At 36.0% G+C, this 15,904-nt stretch overlaps 1 protein-coding gene across 2 annotated transcripts; it reads left to right on the forward strand.

Moving 5' to 3' along the window:
• Positions 1-3,124: 3,124 nt before the first annotated feature.
• LOC150086941 (sulfotransferase 1C2-like) lies at positions 3,125-7,467 on the forward strand. Of its 2 annotated transcripts, none has more exons than XM_090371700.1 (2): positions 3,125-3,238; positions 6,360-7,467. In XM_090371700.1, the coding sequence occupies exon 2, from the start codon at positions 6,376-6,378 to the stop codon at positions 7,360-7,362; it is 987 nt and encodes a 328-aa protein (XP_090227826.1). In that variant the 5' UTR covers positions 3,125-3,238; positions 6,360-6,375; the 3' UTR covers positions 7,363-7,467. The 2 variants fall into 2 exon arrangements, with proteins under 2 accessions (XP_090227826.1, XP_090227825.1); XM_090371699.1 differs by lacking the exon at positions 3,125-3,238 and adding an exon at positions 3,575-3,728.
• The last annotated feature ends 8,437 nt before the right edge of the window (positions 7,468-15,904 follow it).

Genomic DNA, 15,904 nt, shown 5'->3' on the forward strand with positions numbered 1-15,904 from the left:
TTTTAGACTAGTAAGATAGTAAACTAATTATTATGGGAGATGTGGTTTCTTTATTTGGCAATTTTTACTTTTTATTTAATTTTATTTTACTTTATTGTTTATTATTAGTTATATTTTGTAGTTTACAATAATATACCTTTGTAAATCTAAGCAGACGCCATTACAGAATTTTTATTGCGAACCCCCTGGAACACTTTCTTGACCCACCGGTTGGAACCGCTGCAGTCTAGAGCAGCGTTATTCAACCGGGAGTACGCGAAAGGAATAAAAATATTTTGGAACAATTGAAATGTATTTTTTACTTAACCGTATTCTGTAGTAATTACACTATTGCAAAATAATGAATGGCAAAGATCTAACGAAGTTACATTTGTTACTCCTTCATCTAAACCGAGTGGTGTTGACAATGTCGTTGGAAAATCTACTGAAACTAAATATAATACCGCAAAATCTTTGAAAGCTGAGACTAAACCCAAATATTGTTATTATGACGAAAGTTATGTTAATTATGGTTTCATTTCAAGTGTAGAGGTTTACTTGTAGTAAAATATAGTAAACATACATATATGGGGTACAAAAATAAGAACGTGGTTCTTTGGGGGACGTGAACAAAAAAGGTTGAGAAATACTGCTCTAGAGAGCATGTACATTAGCCCAATATGCACCACCTCTTGATCAAGGGGAAGCACGTCCGCAAGGGTCTGTAGGGCATGGATGCTCACCGTGCAGCAGGTACGAGTTATAGTTAGTAGAATATTTCTCTGGATGGTGTCAAGAATTCTTTTTTTTAACGGCTATAACTGCCTTGGTAAACCATACCGGCGACCAGTAGGTTATTGCCAGGATAAAAATCACTTTGGAGTAGGGTGCCAGGGTTCTTCGTTTAGTCCCCAGTCTTTACTAGTGTTTTCTGAGTCTTTAGTCCCCAGTCTTTTCTGAGTTTCTCCTTTCGGTAGAGGATATGTTGCTTGAAAGATAACTTTGAGTCTAAAATGATTCCAAGAAACTTTTGTCGCGTGCTAAGCTTGATGGTTGCACCTTCAATTTTAATCTGTGGAGCCGACGAGTCTTAAGTGTCCCTTTTAATAGGATTGAGCCCGTCTTTGTCGGTGAAATTGTTAGTTCGTGCAGCTTCGTCCATTACAGTAGCTTTTCCAGCGCCTTGTTTGCCTGGATTTCCAAGCCGGCCCTTGAGTTCGCCTCCACAGTGAGGATGAGATCGTCTGTAAACGCTTGACTGTTAACCTCTCCTAGGTCCATCGAAAGAAAATCGTCTAGAACTACATTCCACAGGAGCAGCCCCAGCACCGAACCCTGTGCATGGGTCTGGTTATTTTCGGATACGGTGTGATAACTTCCACTTTTCTGTCCTGTAGATGTGATCTTATGGCGTTGTATAGATTCATCGGTAGACCTGCCTCCATAAGTCTCCCGAAGACGCTCGGCCACCAAAGGGAATCGAATGCCCCAGCAGTGTCAATGAAAAGGACCAGGAAGTATTTCTCGGAACACTGTTTTGCTGCTTGAATAAGATTTTGGAGTGCATCTACTGTTGATGAGCCTGGTTTGAAACAATATTGTCTGCTAGAGGCGAGGATTGCTGAGTGGTAATTCTCATATGTAGGAGTCTCTCGAACAGTTTGCTCACCGTGGAGAGCTGAGCAATTGCCTACAGGAGTCCAGCATATCTGGTTTCTTGGTTGTATTTTTTAAATTAAACCTTAAGTTTGCAGTTTTTCAGCTAGTTGGAAATTTTCCTGCCGTGAGGCAGCGGTTGAATTGTTGGAGTAAGAGGTTTGGGGCTACTTTTACCACTTTCTTGATAATCTCGGGCTTAAATAACTTGAATTTATGGCCCCAGTTCTAGAATCATATATAACCGTGAAAATTTCGTTCTCATTCGTTTTACTTTTGCCTCTCAGAGCCTTAAACACCTCAATCAAGTCACCTCTAAGGTTTCCAAGCTATGCAACCCAATATTCGAAGTCTTTCCTCATATGGACGCCCTTTTCCGAACTCACCATCAAGATGCTCGATGTCTTTCTTTAGGTGCGGTCTCCACACTTGAACAGAGTATTCCAAGTATGGTCTAACAATAGCCTTTTATAATGGGATTATGACGTCCATATCTCTACTAGCAAATGTTCGATAAATCATCGATAAGACACCATGGGCCTTCCTTGCAACCTGTCTACAATGCTCGGAGAACTTCATGTCTGACCGTATCGTAACTCCCAAGTCCCTTTCTTCCACTGCTGATTTTAGTTCAACTATACCAAGTGTATAAGTTACTTTGGGGTTACCATTCCCCAGGTGTTGTTGTAATTGTATTAATTATTGCTTCAGCTGAGTGAAGTTTCTCAGAGTTAAAACTGATTTAAATCATTTGGTTTTTGTACAATGTGCCATGAATAGTTGATGAACCTATCAATGCTGCCTATAGAAAATGAATTGTGGAAATAAACTGATTTCTCAGATGTCATCGAAACTTTCGGCGAAGAAAGAAAGTTATACAAGTTACTTAATAACTTTTTTTTGTATTCATATTAAAGATGTTGTAGTCGCATAAATATTTTCAAATTTTTAGAGCTCTTGAAAATAAAAATTTGTTCAGTTGTAATATACTATATTTTAAAACAAATAGGGACACCTTGAAATATTTTTGTCTGGCTGTGCAAAATATTCCAGTCGGCCCTGCCTGCATATTTTCACCGAAGAGGACTCAGTTCAGCAATTGGCAACTGTAGATCAATCATCGAAATAAATTTTTACGTATATTAAGAAAAATTTGCGGACAACCATGCTTTCTTTACCAACATATTTTTACTGAATATCGAGATGGCTTAAAAGTTCATAAACTTGTAAAAGTCCATAAAGTTTAACTACAAAAATTACCAAATTAAAAAAAAAAAAAAGGTAATGTGATAACAAAGCAGTATTGATAGTTTATGGTGTTCAGAATTTTCAGGAAGTAGCGCATACTAATATGGTTGGGCTTGAAAGAAAATAAAGTATGTATTTTTGTTTGGATCTGTACAGCGTTTTCGAAAATGATCTATCTAGTTGCCGCTAGAGAGCAGCACATGATATGTATCTTTCATTGACTGATATCTTTTCCTGTACAAACGACAACAAGCCATAATTCTCACTCGATAATAGAGTGTAATCGAAATATTTTAGGTGCTAAGCCATAGTTTGAAGGTTGCATTCGTAAAGGCAAATTTCATTTGACATTCAGGTAATTAAATTTATGTATTAAAATGAAATTTGAAATAACTGAAACCCTCGTTACACTGCTACTAATTCATAACTTGGTTTAATTATTGTTGCTCTGGTGTGTTGGTCAGGTACAGTGAAATTGTAAGTTCATGTGGTTGTACTGACTGTATCGAATGGAAATTTATAAAATTCCCTAGACATTATCGGCTGAACGCGTATCCAAAACAGCACTAAACTGTTATTTCGCTTCACTATGATACATTTCCCCCGATTACCGGTAGAGGGCTAGTCTTCATTTAAAATAGTGTCAACTTTTTCCGGTTAATGAATAGAGGAAAGATACGTTGAGGTTACATGCAGGTGTTGTGACCTTAGGAATATACCGCAAATTGCTAGTTAAGTGTTCGTTGTCTGTAAGATTTCTTTTATGCTGATTATTTCTTCGTTTGTGCTACCTTTTAAAGACAAGTAGTTTTTTCTGCATCATCCACTAGAATTTCTTTAAATAGGTAAATTTGAAATGATAATTTATTTTCATCTACTAAAATGTATTAGACGTGTTGTGTATATATAATATACTAATACGATATATCTAATTGTATACGATATACAGAATGATAAGATAAACTTTCATTTTAGTATAATTAAAACTTGTGCTTTTCTTATTGTTGTTTAAGGAGTTCATTGGGCAAAGAGAGAGAATATATGAACTTCTGCGTTGCGCTTTTCCAAAAATTCCATTTTCACTGCTGGTGATGAGTACAGAGTGAGTCAAAACACCACAAAGCAATAATTGAATATCTTATGAAGATAATTTATTTTTGCATGAATAATTGTCTTGCATTTTCCCACTCGAAATTCTTCAGTGAACGTGCCTCACCGTGGGGAGGGATTGTTGTACATCGGGTTACTTGAAACCAATACTATTACTACAGTGATTCCCAAACTTATATACTTTGTGTCATTAAAATATTTCATAAATTAAAATGTAGCTGTGAACGTCATAATTTATAAATTAATATATGCTTCAGGACATTTAATCTCAATGAATGAAAAAAATAAATAAATAAATACACTTCATACTTCGCTTAGTGAGATGATTTTTCCATATTTCACTAAGAAAGTGAATCACGCAAGTTTTTTCTCAGGGGGCGTGACCCGTTTGAAAACTTGCAGTATTCCTCTGATTTACAGCATGGCACGTTCTTGGGAAATAGTTCGTTAACTGTTAAATTAAAAGGATGTAAAATTAAAACTTAGATCCATTTAATTTCACAGTGAATGATAAGCATAAAAAATGTGCATTAGACTGCCCTTCACGAGAGACTGTGATTCTTTCACATATAAGTTACACAATGATACGCTTATCTAGCATTGAGTAAATAGGTTAGGGCGCGACAAGGAAGACCTACATCCATTAGGTAAAGTGACAAACCTTGTTATTACGAAAACTTTGCATCTCGTGAAGTACCATATGTTCAACGGCCGAATCTGATGCTTGCCATGTCATTATAAAACTAAAGTGATATAAAATGAAATAAGAAAATGTTATTATGATATTTATTTTAACTGTCCATATTACTAGCAAGTAATATGGACAGCGAGGAGTTGCGTTCTTCCTAATACGGATCCCGAAGAAAACTAATTTGTGATATCTGAAATAGTGCTTTCCATTCTAGAAGCCATTATTGTGCAATTGTAATGTTTGCTTGTATACAGGATGTTCGCTTGCCACTCGTGTTCCAGGAACTGTGTAAACTGGGGAAGAGATCCATACCTCATCTAAGTCGCGCTCGAGTTGAGACATGTGTGTGGTGTAATCTGTTTACATGTTAAAACTAGTAAATGGGGTTAGAGATGCAGTGGAACTTATTATTTATTCAGTTTAACCAAATTCGAGTCGCCTTGGAATAGCAGAGAATGTTGGAAGGGTTTATTATAAGTTAGTAAACAATATTATCGCTACAATACAGTACAGCAATAACACACCATATGATTAGAAAATGATTAACAACAAATGATTAGAAAAATAAAGTTAACAATACAGTATATAAAGAACAAAACAGGAACTGTTATGCCGAACTTCCTCTCCAGTTCCTATGATGCGTAAGGATGAGAATTACCGTATTTTCGGAAAGATAATACGTACCTACGTTTTAGAAAGCAGATTTTCCAAAAAATATATTTTATTATATGTATTTAAAATGCAGATTCACAGCTGTTTACTAAACAAATGTAAGTGTGGAATGAAGCGTTATTCGTTGTATAACTCTAAAAACTCGTTCGCATTCTTCAAAGAGTGTAAAAATCTTCGGCGCCATCAAGAGCATTGCTGAGCCACATTTCTTGAAAGACCTGGAAACTGTTCGTGTTTCACAAACTCCCACTAAATCTTCACACATAAATTGTTGGTCATTTCACTCTTGTTGATGTTAAATCGTGAATTTGCGTTAATTGTGATGTCGAACTGCTGCAATTGGCTAACGCCTCCTGGAATTACAGCGAACTCAGTAATTCAGCAACCGCCTTCCTTCATATCTATTTCTCTCGGTTACATGAGATCTAAAATAATCCTCACACTATAAAAGAGCTGGCTTTTTTAGAAGGTCACATGGACGTTTTGACAATACTGTCACATATAGATGTCTTCACAATACAGTACTCTGTTTCATGGACGTTGTGGTTCTGCTGCATGCCTTTTCTAAGTATACTGAACTTCATGAGATCCAGTTTTCTGTTTTTACTCTCCAGAATTTTGTATTTGTGCCTCTTGGTTATGCCGGTATTTAAAAGAAGCTAATCCTAAAGGTATCGATCGTGAAAAAAAAATATAAGAGAGAGGTGGAAATAATTCTTCAATATGAACCCATTTTGTTTTTCCATTCCATTTGGATGAAAGTGTCTTATATATTCATAGATTTTATCTGGTATGGTTGGTTGAGTGGGAGAGAGAGAGAGAGAGAGAGAGAGAGAGAGAGAGAGAGAGAGAGAGAGAGAGAGAGAGAGAGAGAGAGAGAGAGAGAGAGAGACTAGTTAAGGTAGAAATGTATTGAAATTAATCTCTACATAATTCTCATTAAAAACATGTATCAATTCCTGATTATAATTATTAAAACCTTTTTTTTTTTTTTTTTTTCTAGGCAAAGATATTTGATAATGACTGAAGTACAAACCAAACCTCTGTACCAGGATGTTGATGGTTTTCGCATATCAGCAGCATTTTTAGCAGATGTTTTTCGTTCAGCGCTGAAGTATAAACCTAGAGCCGATGATATTTTTATTGCTACTTATCCGAAATGTGGAACAACATGGGTATCAAACATATTAAGCTTAATTTTTCGGAAAGGGGAGGTTCTTAAAGATGCAGCTGAGATGTTTCAAACGATTCCATTTTTAGAAATGACCGGACCTGAAGCTGTCGAGAACATGCCCAGACCTGGGGCTATTAAAATCCACTTACCCTTCCACTTAGCACCTTATTCAAAAGAAGCAAAATATATATATGTAGCTAGAAATCCCAAGGATTGTTGCGTTTCTTTTTACCACCACACAAAGTCAATTCCTGCTTATGGATTCACCAATGGAAAATTTGATGATTATTTTGAACTCTTTATTAATGGAGATGTAGATTATGGGGATTATTTTGACAATCTCTTATCGTGGTATCCGCATAAAAATGATCCTAATGTATTGTTTATCACATATGAGCAATTGAAATTAGACGCTAGAAGCGTGATACTAAAAATTGCTCAATTTTTAGGGCAAGAATATGCCAGTTATCTTGAAAAGAACCCCAAGGCTTTGGATAATATAATGCATTATAGCAGCATGGAATATATGAAAGATGTTGTCAATAAACAGCTAGAAGACATGTTGTCCATGTCAAAAGAGGAAATTCTCGCCAATCCAAAACTTCCAAAATTTATGAAAGAAATGCTGATAAAGTCAACGGGTAAAGTTGGTGAAAGTGATGCTGATAAAACCAAGCAGCCAAAGACAGTAAATTTTATCCGAAAAGGTATTATTGGAGATTGGAAAAATTATTTCTCTGTAGAGCAGTCTCAACGGATGGACGCAAAATTTGCTGAGAAGACAAAAGGGACTGATATTCCAGAACTATGGAAGGATTGCATGACTCTGTGATGGAGTGCAACTTAGGTGGGAAAACAAAAACTTCACAGGTGTGAAATAATCTCAGTTCTTCCTATCTCGTATCATTTCGAATCAACTGGATTTTCGGGATCACTAGTCCTAGTTAAGACTAAATTTTAGTTACATAGAGTTATGTAACTCTAAGAATAGATTATTTTATATAATAGAGTTATTATTTCATATAACAACTCGAAATATAAATTTTATATAATAACTATTTTTATAACGTTATATAAAATTTTATCTTAGAGTTATGTCGAGATTCACCTTGTATTAATTACTGGTTTGCCTTGTCATCAGCTCGGATACTGTTCGAAAATAAGCAGTAATTTAGGAATCTTAATCTATAAATGTTATCCGTAATACGGAATCGTTATTGACGTTTTAACATAATTGTCGTTTGAGTGCAGATGGCACTCAAACGACAGCTGAAAGTCTAGTTTCTTTGAGAATTAATTGATGGATATTTCTAGATTTACTTAAGCTAAAAACGTTCCTACATTTCTAATACATCCTGAGAATATGTTAATTTGTACATCTTCATAATTTGTCTAATGTATTACACAACCTGCGGGGATTGGATTGGACAACGTACGGGGTGAGTCACACCATTTTTATATAATGTGCAGTAATCTGTTAAAAATAAAATGGTATTATGCTTTTATTTTATTATTGAGCAATAAAATTTTATCATTCTGTGACTCATGTGGCGTCTAACGGACTCGTGTTTTGTTATTTCAAAGCATTTTGAAGTGAGACCATATTGTTCCATATTTTATTTTTCCAGTAAACGTTCTCTAAGCAGCAGCCATTATCAATCCACTGCAGGATGGGAGCGTCTTCAACAATCGATATTAAGGGAAATGGACCATAATCTGCCACGATGGTCCAGTGTGGGTTGACAAGTTGACCGTATTTAGCAGTCAGGGGCTGGAACTCCGATCTAATCAAAGAGAATGTGCTCCCGCACCTGACCATTCGGCTACGAAGGCCTTTAAAATGTTCCCACTTGGGAGTAACTGCAGACGTGAACAACTTTTACTAAATGACTCTTCAAATCAGAAACAAAATGTGAAGCTAATAGGACATAACCTCCAAAATAACTTATGAATAACCCAGTATTTCAGCAAGCATTGATACTCTTGCGAAAATGATTCAAGTCCAAAAATGTGATCATTTTATTTTATGATATTTTGCATACGAAAGTTTTAGATATATTGTTATTATATAAAAATTTCATTTTTATATATTTGTTTCAATTGCAATGTACTTAATAAAAAGTTTTAGTACTTTCTGTTGTACTTTTAAAATAAGTTATATCCTTGCAAAACAAATATATTTATGGATATGTACATATAGGGTATTCCAAAAATGTGGAACAATATTTGTTAGAAAGTTAATGCGTTTACAAGTAAGAGTTTTTCATGGAATCGAAACTTTTAGTTTCAAATATCGTCAGAAGGGGCGCTTTTGCACAAAATGACATAAACAGAGTGTGCAGATTAATTTAAAGAGCATATCAGTTACTCGCTGTCCATTAATCACCATGTCATTAATCACCTTTTCCTGACCCAAGCCTTGCTGATTATACTACAAGAATTCAGTTTGCTGTAAAGACGGTTACTTTACAGAAGTAGTGTAATGATTTCAGTTGATGAGCCAAAATAATGCAGCAGTCATGATAAATTTGTAAAGTCTGGTCTCAGTCGCCTTCAGAAATTTATTATTTTTTAGACTTTATTATTCGGTCAGTACCATGGCTCAATGACATTTTATAGTCATTATATTCCAGACGCTTTACAGAAAAACAGATGGTAACCAAAACAGAAACAATATCTTCTGGACTACCCCAACTAGTTAAGAGGTTCTAGAAAACTCGATGCCTGACAGCTTTTCCATGAAATGGAAGATTATCAACATTTACAGTGACTACCTGCAATTGAAACACATTACGAATTGGCAGCTTCATCGATGGATGGAACAGTCAGTGCTCATGCAGTTTCACGTCTGTAAGGAGTTGCAAATAGGGTGATGTAGGAATCACCAAGAATACATTAAACCGGTATCTTTATAAAATCCAGCATGCTCAACAGTTCTTACCATAAGGTTTTAACAAAGTGAGAACATTTGCTATCCAAACATTGAGCATGGTGAGAAGTAGTTGTCCATTGTATTTCAGACGACAGAGCCCATATTTTGTTAACGGGGGGAGTGCAGACATGCCTATTCGAATATGATGTGCAGGCACCAAAATTAAAAAAACAAAAAAAAAAAAAAAAACTTAAATTGCGAGTTACCAATACTAAGTGGTACTTCACACACCAAAGTATATTTTGTCGGTAAATTGCGCGTGACCTCTGGTCAGTTTGCCTGTTTAGTTGGTTGAAAAAAAAACAATTTCTAGAACAAGAAACTTTGTTTTCACTCAAACCAGCTAACATGGTAACAGTGTGAAAAATTCATGAAAGCGTCTCGTTATTGAAAGGATTCGAAAAGTCTAGAAAGACGGTGAGTATAATAACTGTATTGGCAGCCAAAGCAACCGTGGTTTTACCACATCATTCTTCACTAGGACATTTTGATCATAGGACCTACCTTAAGTCTGGTGCGTACAGAGGAAGAATCATCGTTGGAAGATTCCGTATGCTGACAAGATGGGTCAGTTACAACAGATATGTTATTTGCGCCGTTAGTCGGGTAATGCCGCATCTGCACTGAGAGCAAGAATTTGGCAGTGGACATTGAGCAGTCGCTATAAATTCGTTATGAATCATATGTACAGTAATTGACGACACTTTATGCATCAGCACTCCTTCCAGTAATATGTGGCATTAAAAGTTTTGATTCCAAAAAATAAACCATAGACTATAGAATTTTTTAGTTGAACTGCAGAGGAACATGATTTTACAATGGCACTAGCAGCAATCCTGTAATCGAATTTTAATTTTTTTTACCAGCATTTTGGGATAGTTCGCAAATATACAGACGGCAGTGGTAGTTTATGAAATTGCCATTTGTCCCTCAGATGAACAAAAGTTAACCCCTGGTTTAAGAGGATCTTCAATTATACTTTTTACACAGTCTTTCCACGAGTGAAAATGAGGATTTTGAGATTTTATATCCGTAATGAACAGTGGGAGTCGGTATAGGGGTTCGTAGTCTCTTGTTCAAATCTTTGAATAAATAAAATTGTTATAAAGTTCCTCCTTTACCATGTTTATGTTTTGCAGGCTAGAACTAACTTTTTGGGGACAAACCCACTTTTTAACTAGAATCCCCAAGAGAATATTTTTTCTCCCCCCCCCCCTATTTTTAGCTGTTTTATTTGCGGTTTTCATGTTCTATCAAGAAACAAAGATAGGCACAACTCTTCCTATTGTGTGATAGTGATATGAAGAGAAAACTTCAGCTTTCTTAAAGAATTATATATTTTGCATGAAGAATTCAGATATAAACACAGTATATACAAATTAGTAGTTTCTTTGTTAGCATTTTCTTTGGAAAATGCTAACTAGATAAATTAATAATGAACTTTACATGGCTCTTCACTAGCGTTTCATATATTTGTTACATTCTAATTTGAATCTTTATAAGTTTCTTAAATTACTGAACATATTCTTGGAGCATATCAATTATGTATTAGGAAAAAACTGTTTAATTACATAATATAATGTAATTCTTTTGATTGGAAGTGAATTGATTTTTCGGCAACTGTATGCTTCCATAAAATATTTTAATTCTGTGGTAACTAAATTAAGTCGAGATTTTTGTAATAAACTAAGAGAGTTCCTCCTACCTTATTTTTATAATCAAATGAGCACCTTTTCATCTTACAAATAAATAGGATAGAAATTTATACAAAGTATAATATGATTGTGTGCGTTAGCTCCTTCTTAAATATAAGAATAACTCGGAATTGTTTAACGGAAGAACGACATTTAAATATCCAGGTTAATTCCTTTTAATTTCCAGCCTTTGTGGCCTTTTTAATTACAGAAAGTATGGCTTACTTGCTGTATTTGGGGTACATCACTATGCCTTACGTCAAGCTTGTGGATATAGTAACTTCAGATATGAGCTTACTGCATGACATATGCGTATGTAATGGGGAGACAGCAATTGTGAATCGTAGTTTCCAATTTTTATACAGTGGCGTAGAGAGGAATACTCTTTCATCCTTTTACCCTTCAAATAAAATCAGAAAGGGATATACAAAAATATGTGATAGATCATTTGAATGGAGATATGGCAATTTAAATGACTCACAGATGTGTGCGTGTCTTTGTCTAATGGAGATAATTGTGAATTGCAATCGTAGTTTCTGATTCTTAAACAAGGGCATCGGGGGGAGGGGGAAACGACAGTTTCTCTTTTACCCTTGGATTAAAATCGGAAAGGGATTAAAAAGGATGCGATCGATCATTTGAATGGCGATACTAAACGTAAGTGAATAAATTTAATTTTTATCCAACGGCATATAGAGAAATACTTCATCCCCGTTTTGCCCTTGGATTAAAATCGAAAAGGGATATAAAAAGGCTGTGATGAATCATTCGAATGTACAGTGGCGGACAAAAAAACTGCATCACCTTAAAAAAAATTCACATTTGTAGTGAAACGTATAACATATTGTTTGATTACAATCATTTTTTTTGTAAAAGCAAAGCGTCACATAACGCTTCTCTTGCATCAGACAATTATTGCAAGGTATAGCATCAGCCCCTTTTATAAATACGGCGTTGGAAGGGTATACGCGCTCAAAGCTTTTGGCCGCAACTTTGGCCGATCTCTACTCTCACCTCTCTTAACACCCAATGATTTTAGCTAAAGATAAAGCCAAATTACTAGCATCCTACTTTTCTTATAACTCTTGTATTCTACGTAAAGTAAACTTATAGGTAAACAACCTTCCACCATTCCCAGTCACTCCACTCAGTGCCTCGTGGGTTTCCGTCAAAAGGATGTCAGAAGAGTATTAGTAGCGACAAATGATTTAGGAAAGAAAACTTATAAAGCATCAGCCAAAAAAAAAAAAAAAAAACACACTTATCTGTCCATTCTCTCCAATAACTTTTCCAGTTTTTCCTTGAATTTATTTCAACTATCCTCTTCCACAACAACAGATGGAAGTTTGTTCCAACAATCTGCAACTCGCTGGCTGAAAGCAGCAAACTTCTGCACATCAACTTGCAACCATCCTTCTCAATTTGAATTTATGCCCGTTCATGTGTGTAGTCTGAGCAAGAGGAAGCATGCTATCAGCATTGAGCTTGTTTAATCCATTCAAAGCCATAAACACCTCATTGCCTTGTCTCCAGACACTGCAATCAATTTACCGAACTGAAACCTTTAAATAAATAAATTTAATAAATTTTCTGTTTATATTCCGGGACGACCAAACAGTCAGAGGAGTTCACAAGATAGACAGAATACAAGAAATAGCACCATATTTAGCAGTCACAGACTCTAACTCCTGTCACTCAAGACACGTGTACTTGTGCACCCGCGCGAATGACCACTCGGCTACAGTAGCCGCCTTTCTTGGTAAGGCCACCATTTTTTTTTTTTTTTTTTTACCTTCACCAATCCCGTTGCCCTTCTCTGCACCCGTTCCAGCACACCTACATCCTTCCTAAAACAAATCCTCCAGACCTGTATACAGTACTGAATATGCAGCCTAACCATTGGGACAACTACTTTTTATACTGCTAGTCAAGTTCCTGTATAGTTCACTGCTTAGAGAACTTTATCTGTGATTGCACAACTACCCCCAGGTCTTTTTATTTTCCACTATCCTGAGTGTAGTACCACACAATTAAGTTAATTTGGTATTACTGGTTACCCATATGCAGTACCATGCCTTTGTCCATGTTAACCTTTAACTACCATTTCTTAATCCACTGCCTAACTTTTTTTAGTTCTTGTTGCAGTAGCTTACCCTGATTACTATCATTAACTACCCTGCTAACCATTGTGTCATCTACAGACTTAGACATTAAGCCTGATATACCTTCATCAATATCATTAATAAATATAAATTATTTTAAGCAATCTTGATGCTAAGAAAGCTGCAGGTTCCGATGTTTTTTCTTTATTTGTTCTCAAAACCTGAGCTTATTTCTGTTCTGTGTCGCCTTTTTACACTTTCTTATTCCACCGGTATTTTTCCTTCTGCTTGGAAATTTGTTCATATTCAGACAGTTCCTAACAAGGGTAACAAATTCCTACTGAGGTTATCATAAAATAAATATATTCACACTGTACGATATTTCAAATTATCAACTTTGCATCAGTATATATATAAATAAAACTATTTTATTAGACTAATACGCAGATCAAATTATATGATTAAAATATTTTTAGATGGATTCTAATACTGTAACGCTATTTTCTTTCCCCCATAATAATCACACTGATTACTATGGGGGAAATAATTTGCAATAATCAGTGTGAAACAGTTAACTCGAATCTAGTGAATGTATTTGAAGGGACTCCACCAACTAGATTGACATTACAACAAGGTGCATTGATTCACCGCAGTTAGCAAGTATGTTGAAAACAGTTTAGAATTCCTCTCGTAATAGAGAATAACTTTTAGTCTGTCAGTTGTATCCAAAATCAGATTTTTATCTGTAACTTGGTTCTGGTGTGCTGATTGATTCAACTTCATTGAGCGAAAGGTTTAGCACGTAGGGCAATTCCAGTGCTGATTTTAGTGTTAAGAACTAGACTCTTGAACACCCGGATGAAATAACAAAAATATTTCATGGAACAGTCTAGCCCAGATCCCCCAACGGGATCAATATTGACCCCCTGGGCGTCAGTCGTCTTGAAAGAGAGGTCAATACAGGCCAAGGGATTGAATGAGGGTAGGGGGGTGGATTAATAAAAAAAAAAGAAAAAAGTGATGACCAATTTGACCATAACCTTTCTTGCAGAAGCCACAACTTTTGCTTTCGTAAAAATTAAATAGGAAAAAAATTATATTAAAAGGAAGGTTGTGGGCGTGGCTCATCTACCTCCACTGTTCTGACATCAGCGGTTAGACTGATCCAACTGTGTTCACAATCGTTAGGCTGTGTTCGTGTTAAATGTATTAGACAGATGTATTGTAGTTTCAGAGGGTTGCCATTACTGTTTCTAGATTTCCGATAGCATGACAGAGGATGAATTAGTATTTCCCATATTTCGTTGCTTAGAAATCGAAACTGTGAACAGACTAGTTCACGCAATCAATTGTTTTGCAAAACTTGTATGAACACATTTTTTTCCTCTAAGTAACACAATATCGTTCAAACAAGAATATAATTACTTATATAATAATCAGAACTATCATTTATTGACAATTCTTAGGAAAGAATAAAGTTGTCAGTTCGTGCCTGCATACATCAGTTTCAGTAGTGTATGCTGAAGTGAACACTGCCATTGTGATTTTCGTATGTGCCACTGTCTGAATAACAGAGGAGATGAACTACGCCTACGACAACTATGCTGAGAAATAACTTAAGCAGCTTTCGCGAAACTGCTTATTAGGTTATTGTAGTGTTTTTTTTTCACGATGTACAAAACTTAAGGAAGTTACATGACTTTTTGCTCTTTAAGATAAAAATATAATAGTGGGAAAAAAAACATGCCCTATATACTGAAATTTTATATGTTCTTTGTATAAAATTAATAAAATAAAGTTAATGTAATAAAATTCGCATAAAAGGCCCACAACATTCAGACTTCTAATAGTTCTAGAAATGGGATTAAATCGTAGTTTTTACTTTCGTGATAGTAGAATATGACATCGTACTGCGTACAATCCCCTCCAACGGCTAAACATGCCTCACAGTGCTCGATATATGGGTGTCTACAAGATTCTGTGGCAACAAATCCCATTCTACCATCAGTGCAGACCTTTGCTCACCAAATGACCGAGGAGATGGCTGTCGTCGTGCAATGCGACTCCCAAGGGCATCCCAAACATGTTCGATCGGATTTAAGAATGTGATCTGGTGCTGGCCACGGCTGTCGTTGGATGTCTTTTATTTCAAGATATTCCTCCACCACGTGAGCGCTATGTGCAGTGGCGTTGTGTTGCATGAAACGGGCCAATCGCACCCCTAAAAAAGTCGCACATAAGGTTCTAGGATCTGTTCTCGGTACCTCTGCGCAATTACGGTACACATATCAAAGACATGAACGGTGCGATCGTCGATCATTATTCCGCCACACACGAGAACACTACCTCCACCGTAAGTATACATTTCTCTGATGTTAGAGGATGGTACCGCATTCTTCGTAGTCTCCAGATTTACGTCTAGAAAATGTTTGTAGGCTAAAACGGGACTCATCAGAGAACAGATTTTGTCAGGACTTCAAGTCACGTGTTCATGGCACCAATTTCAACGAGCTCTGCGGTGGTTTGGGGTTAATAGGACACAGATCACTGTCTTCCTTGCGTAGAGTCCACTTGAATAGAACCTTCTTAATACAGTCCGATTGGAAATGTTTTCAATTGGCCGCAGCAACCTCAAGAGACAGTTGA

Source organism: Mastigoproctus giganteus, chromosome 4, assembly GCF_048544385.1.
Source record: "Mastigoproctus giganteus isolate SK-2022 chromosome 4, ASM4854438v1, whole genome shotgun sequence".
NCBI classification, from domain to species: domain Eukaryota; kingdom Metazoa; phylum Arthropoda; class Arachnida; order Uropygi; family Thelyphonidae; genus Mastigoproctus; species Mastigoproctus giganteus.

Bases quoted from the DNA above. Each gene is read 5' to 3' on its own strand.
- LOC150086941 (XM_090371700.1), top strand. From the start codon at position 6,376: ATGACTGAAGTACAAACCAAACCTCTGTACCAGGATGTTGATGGTTTT.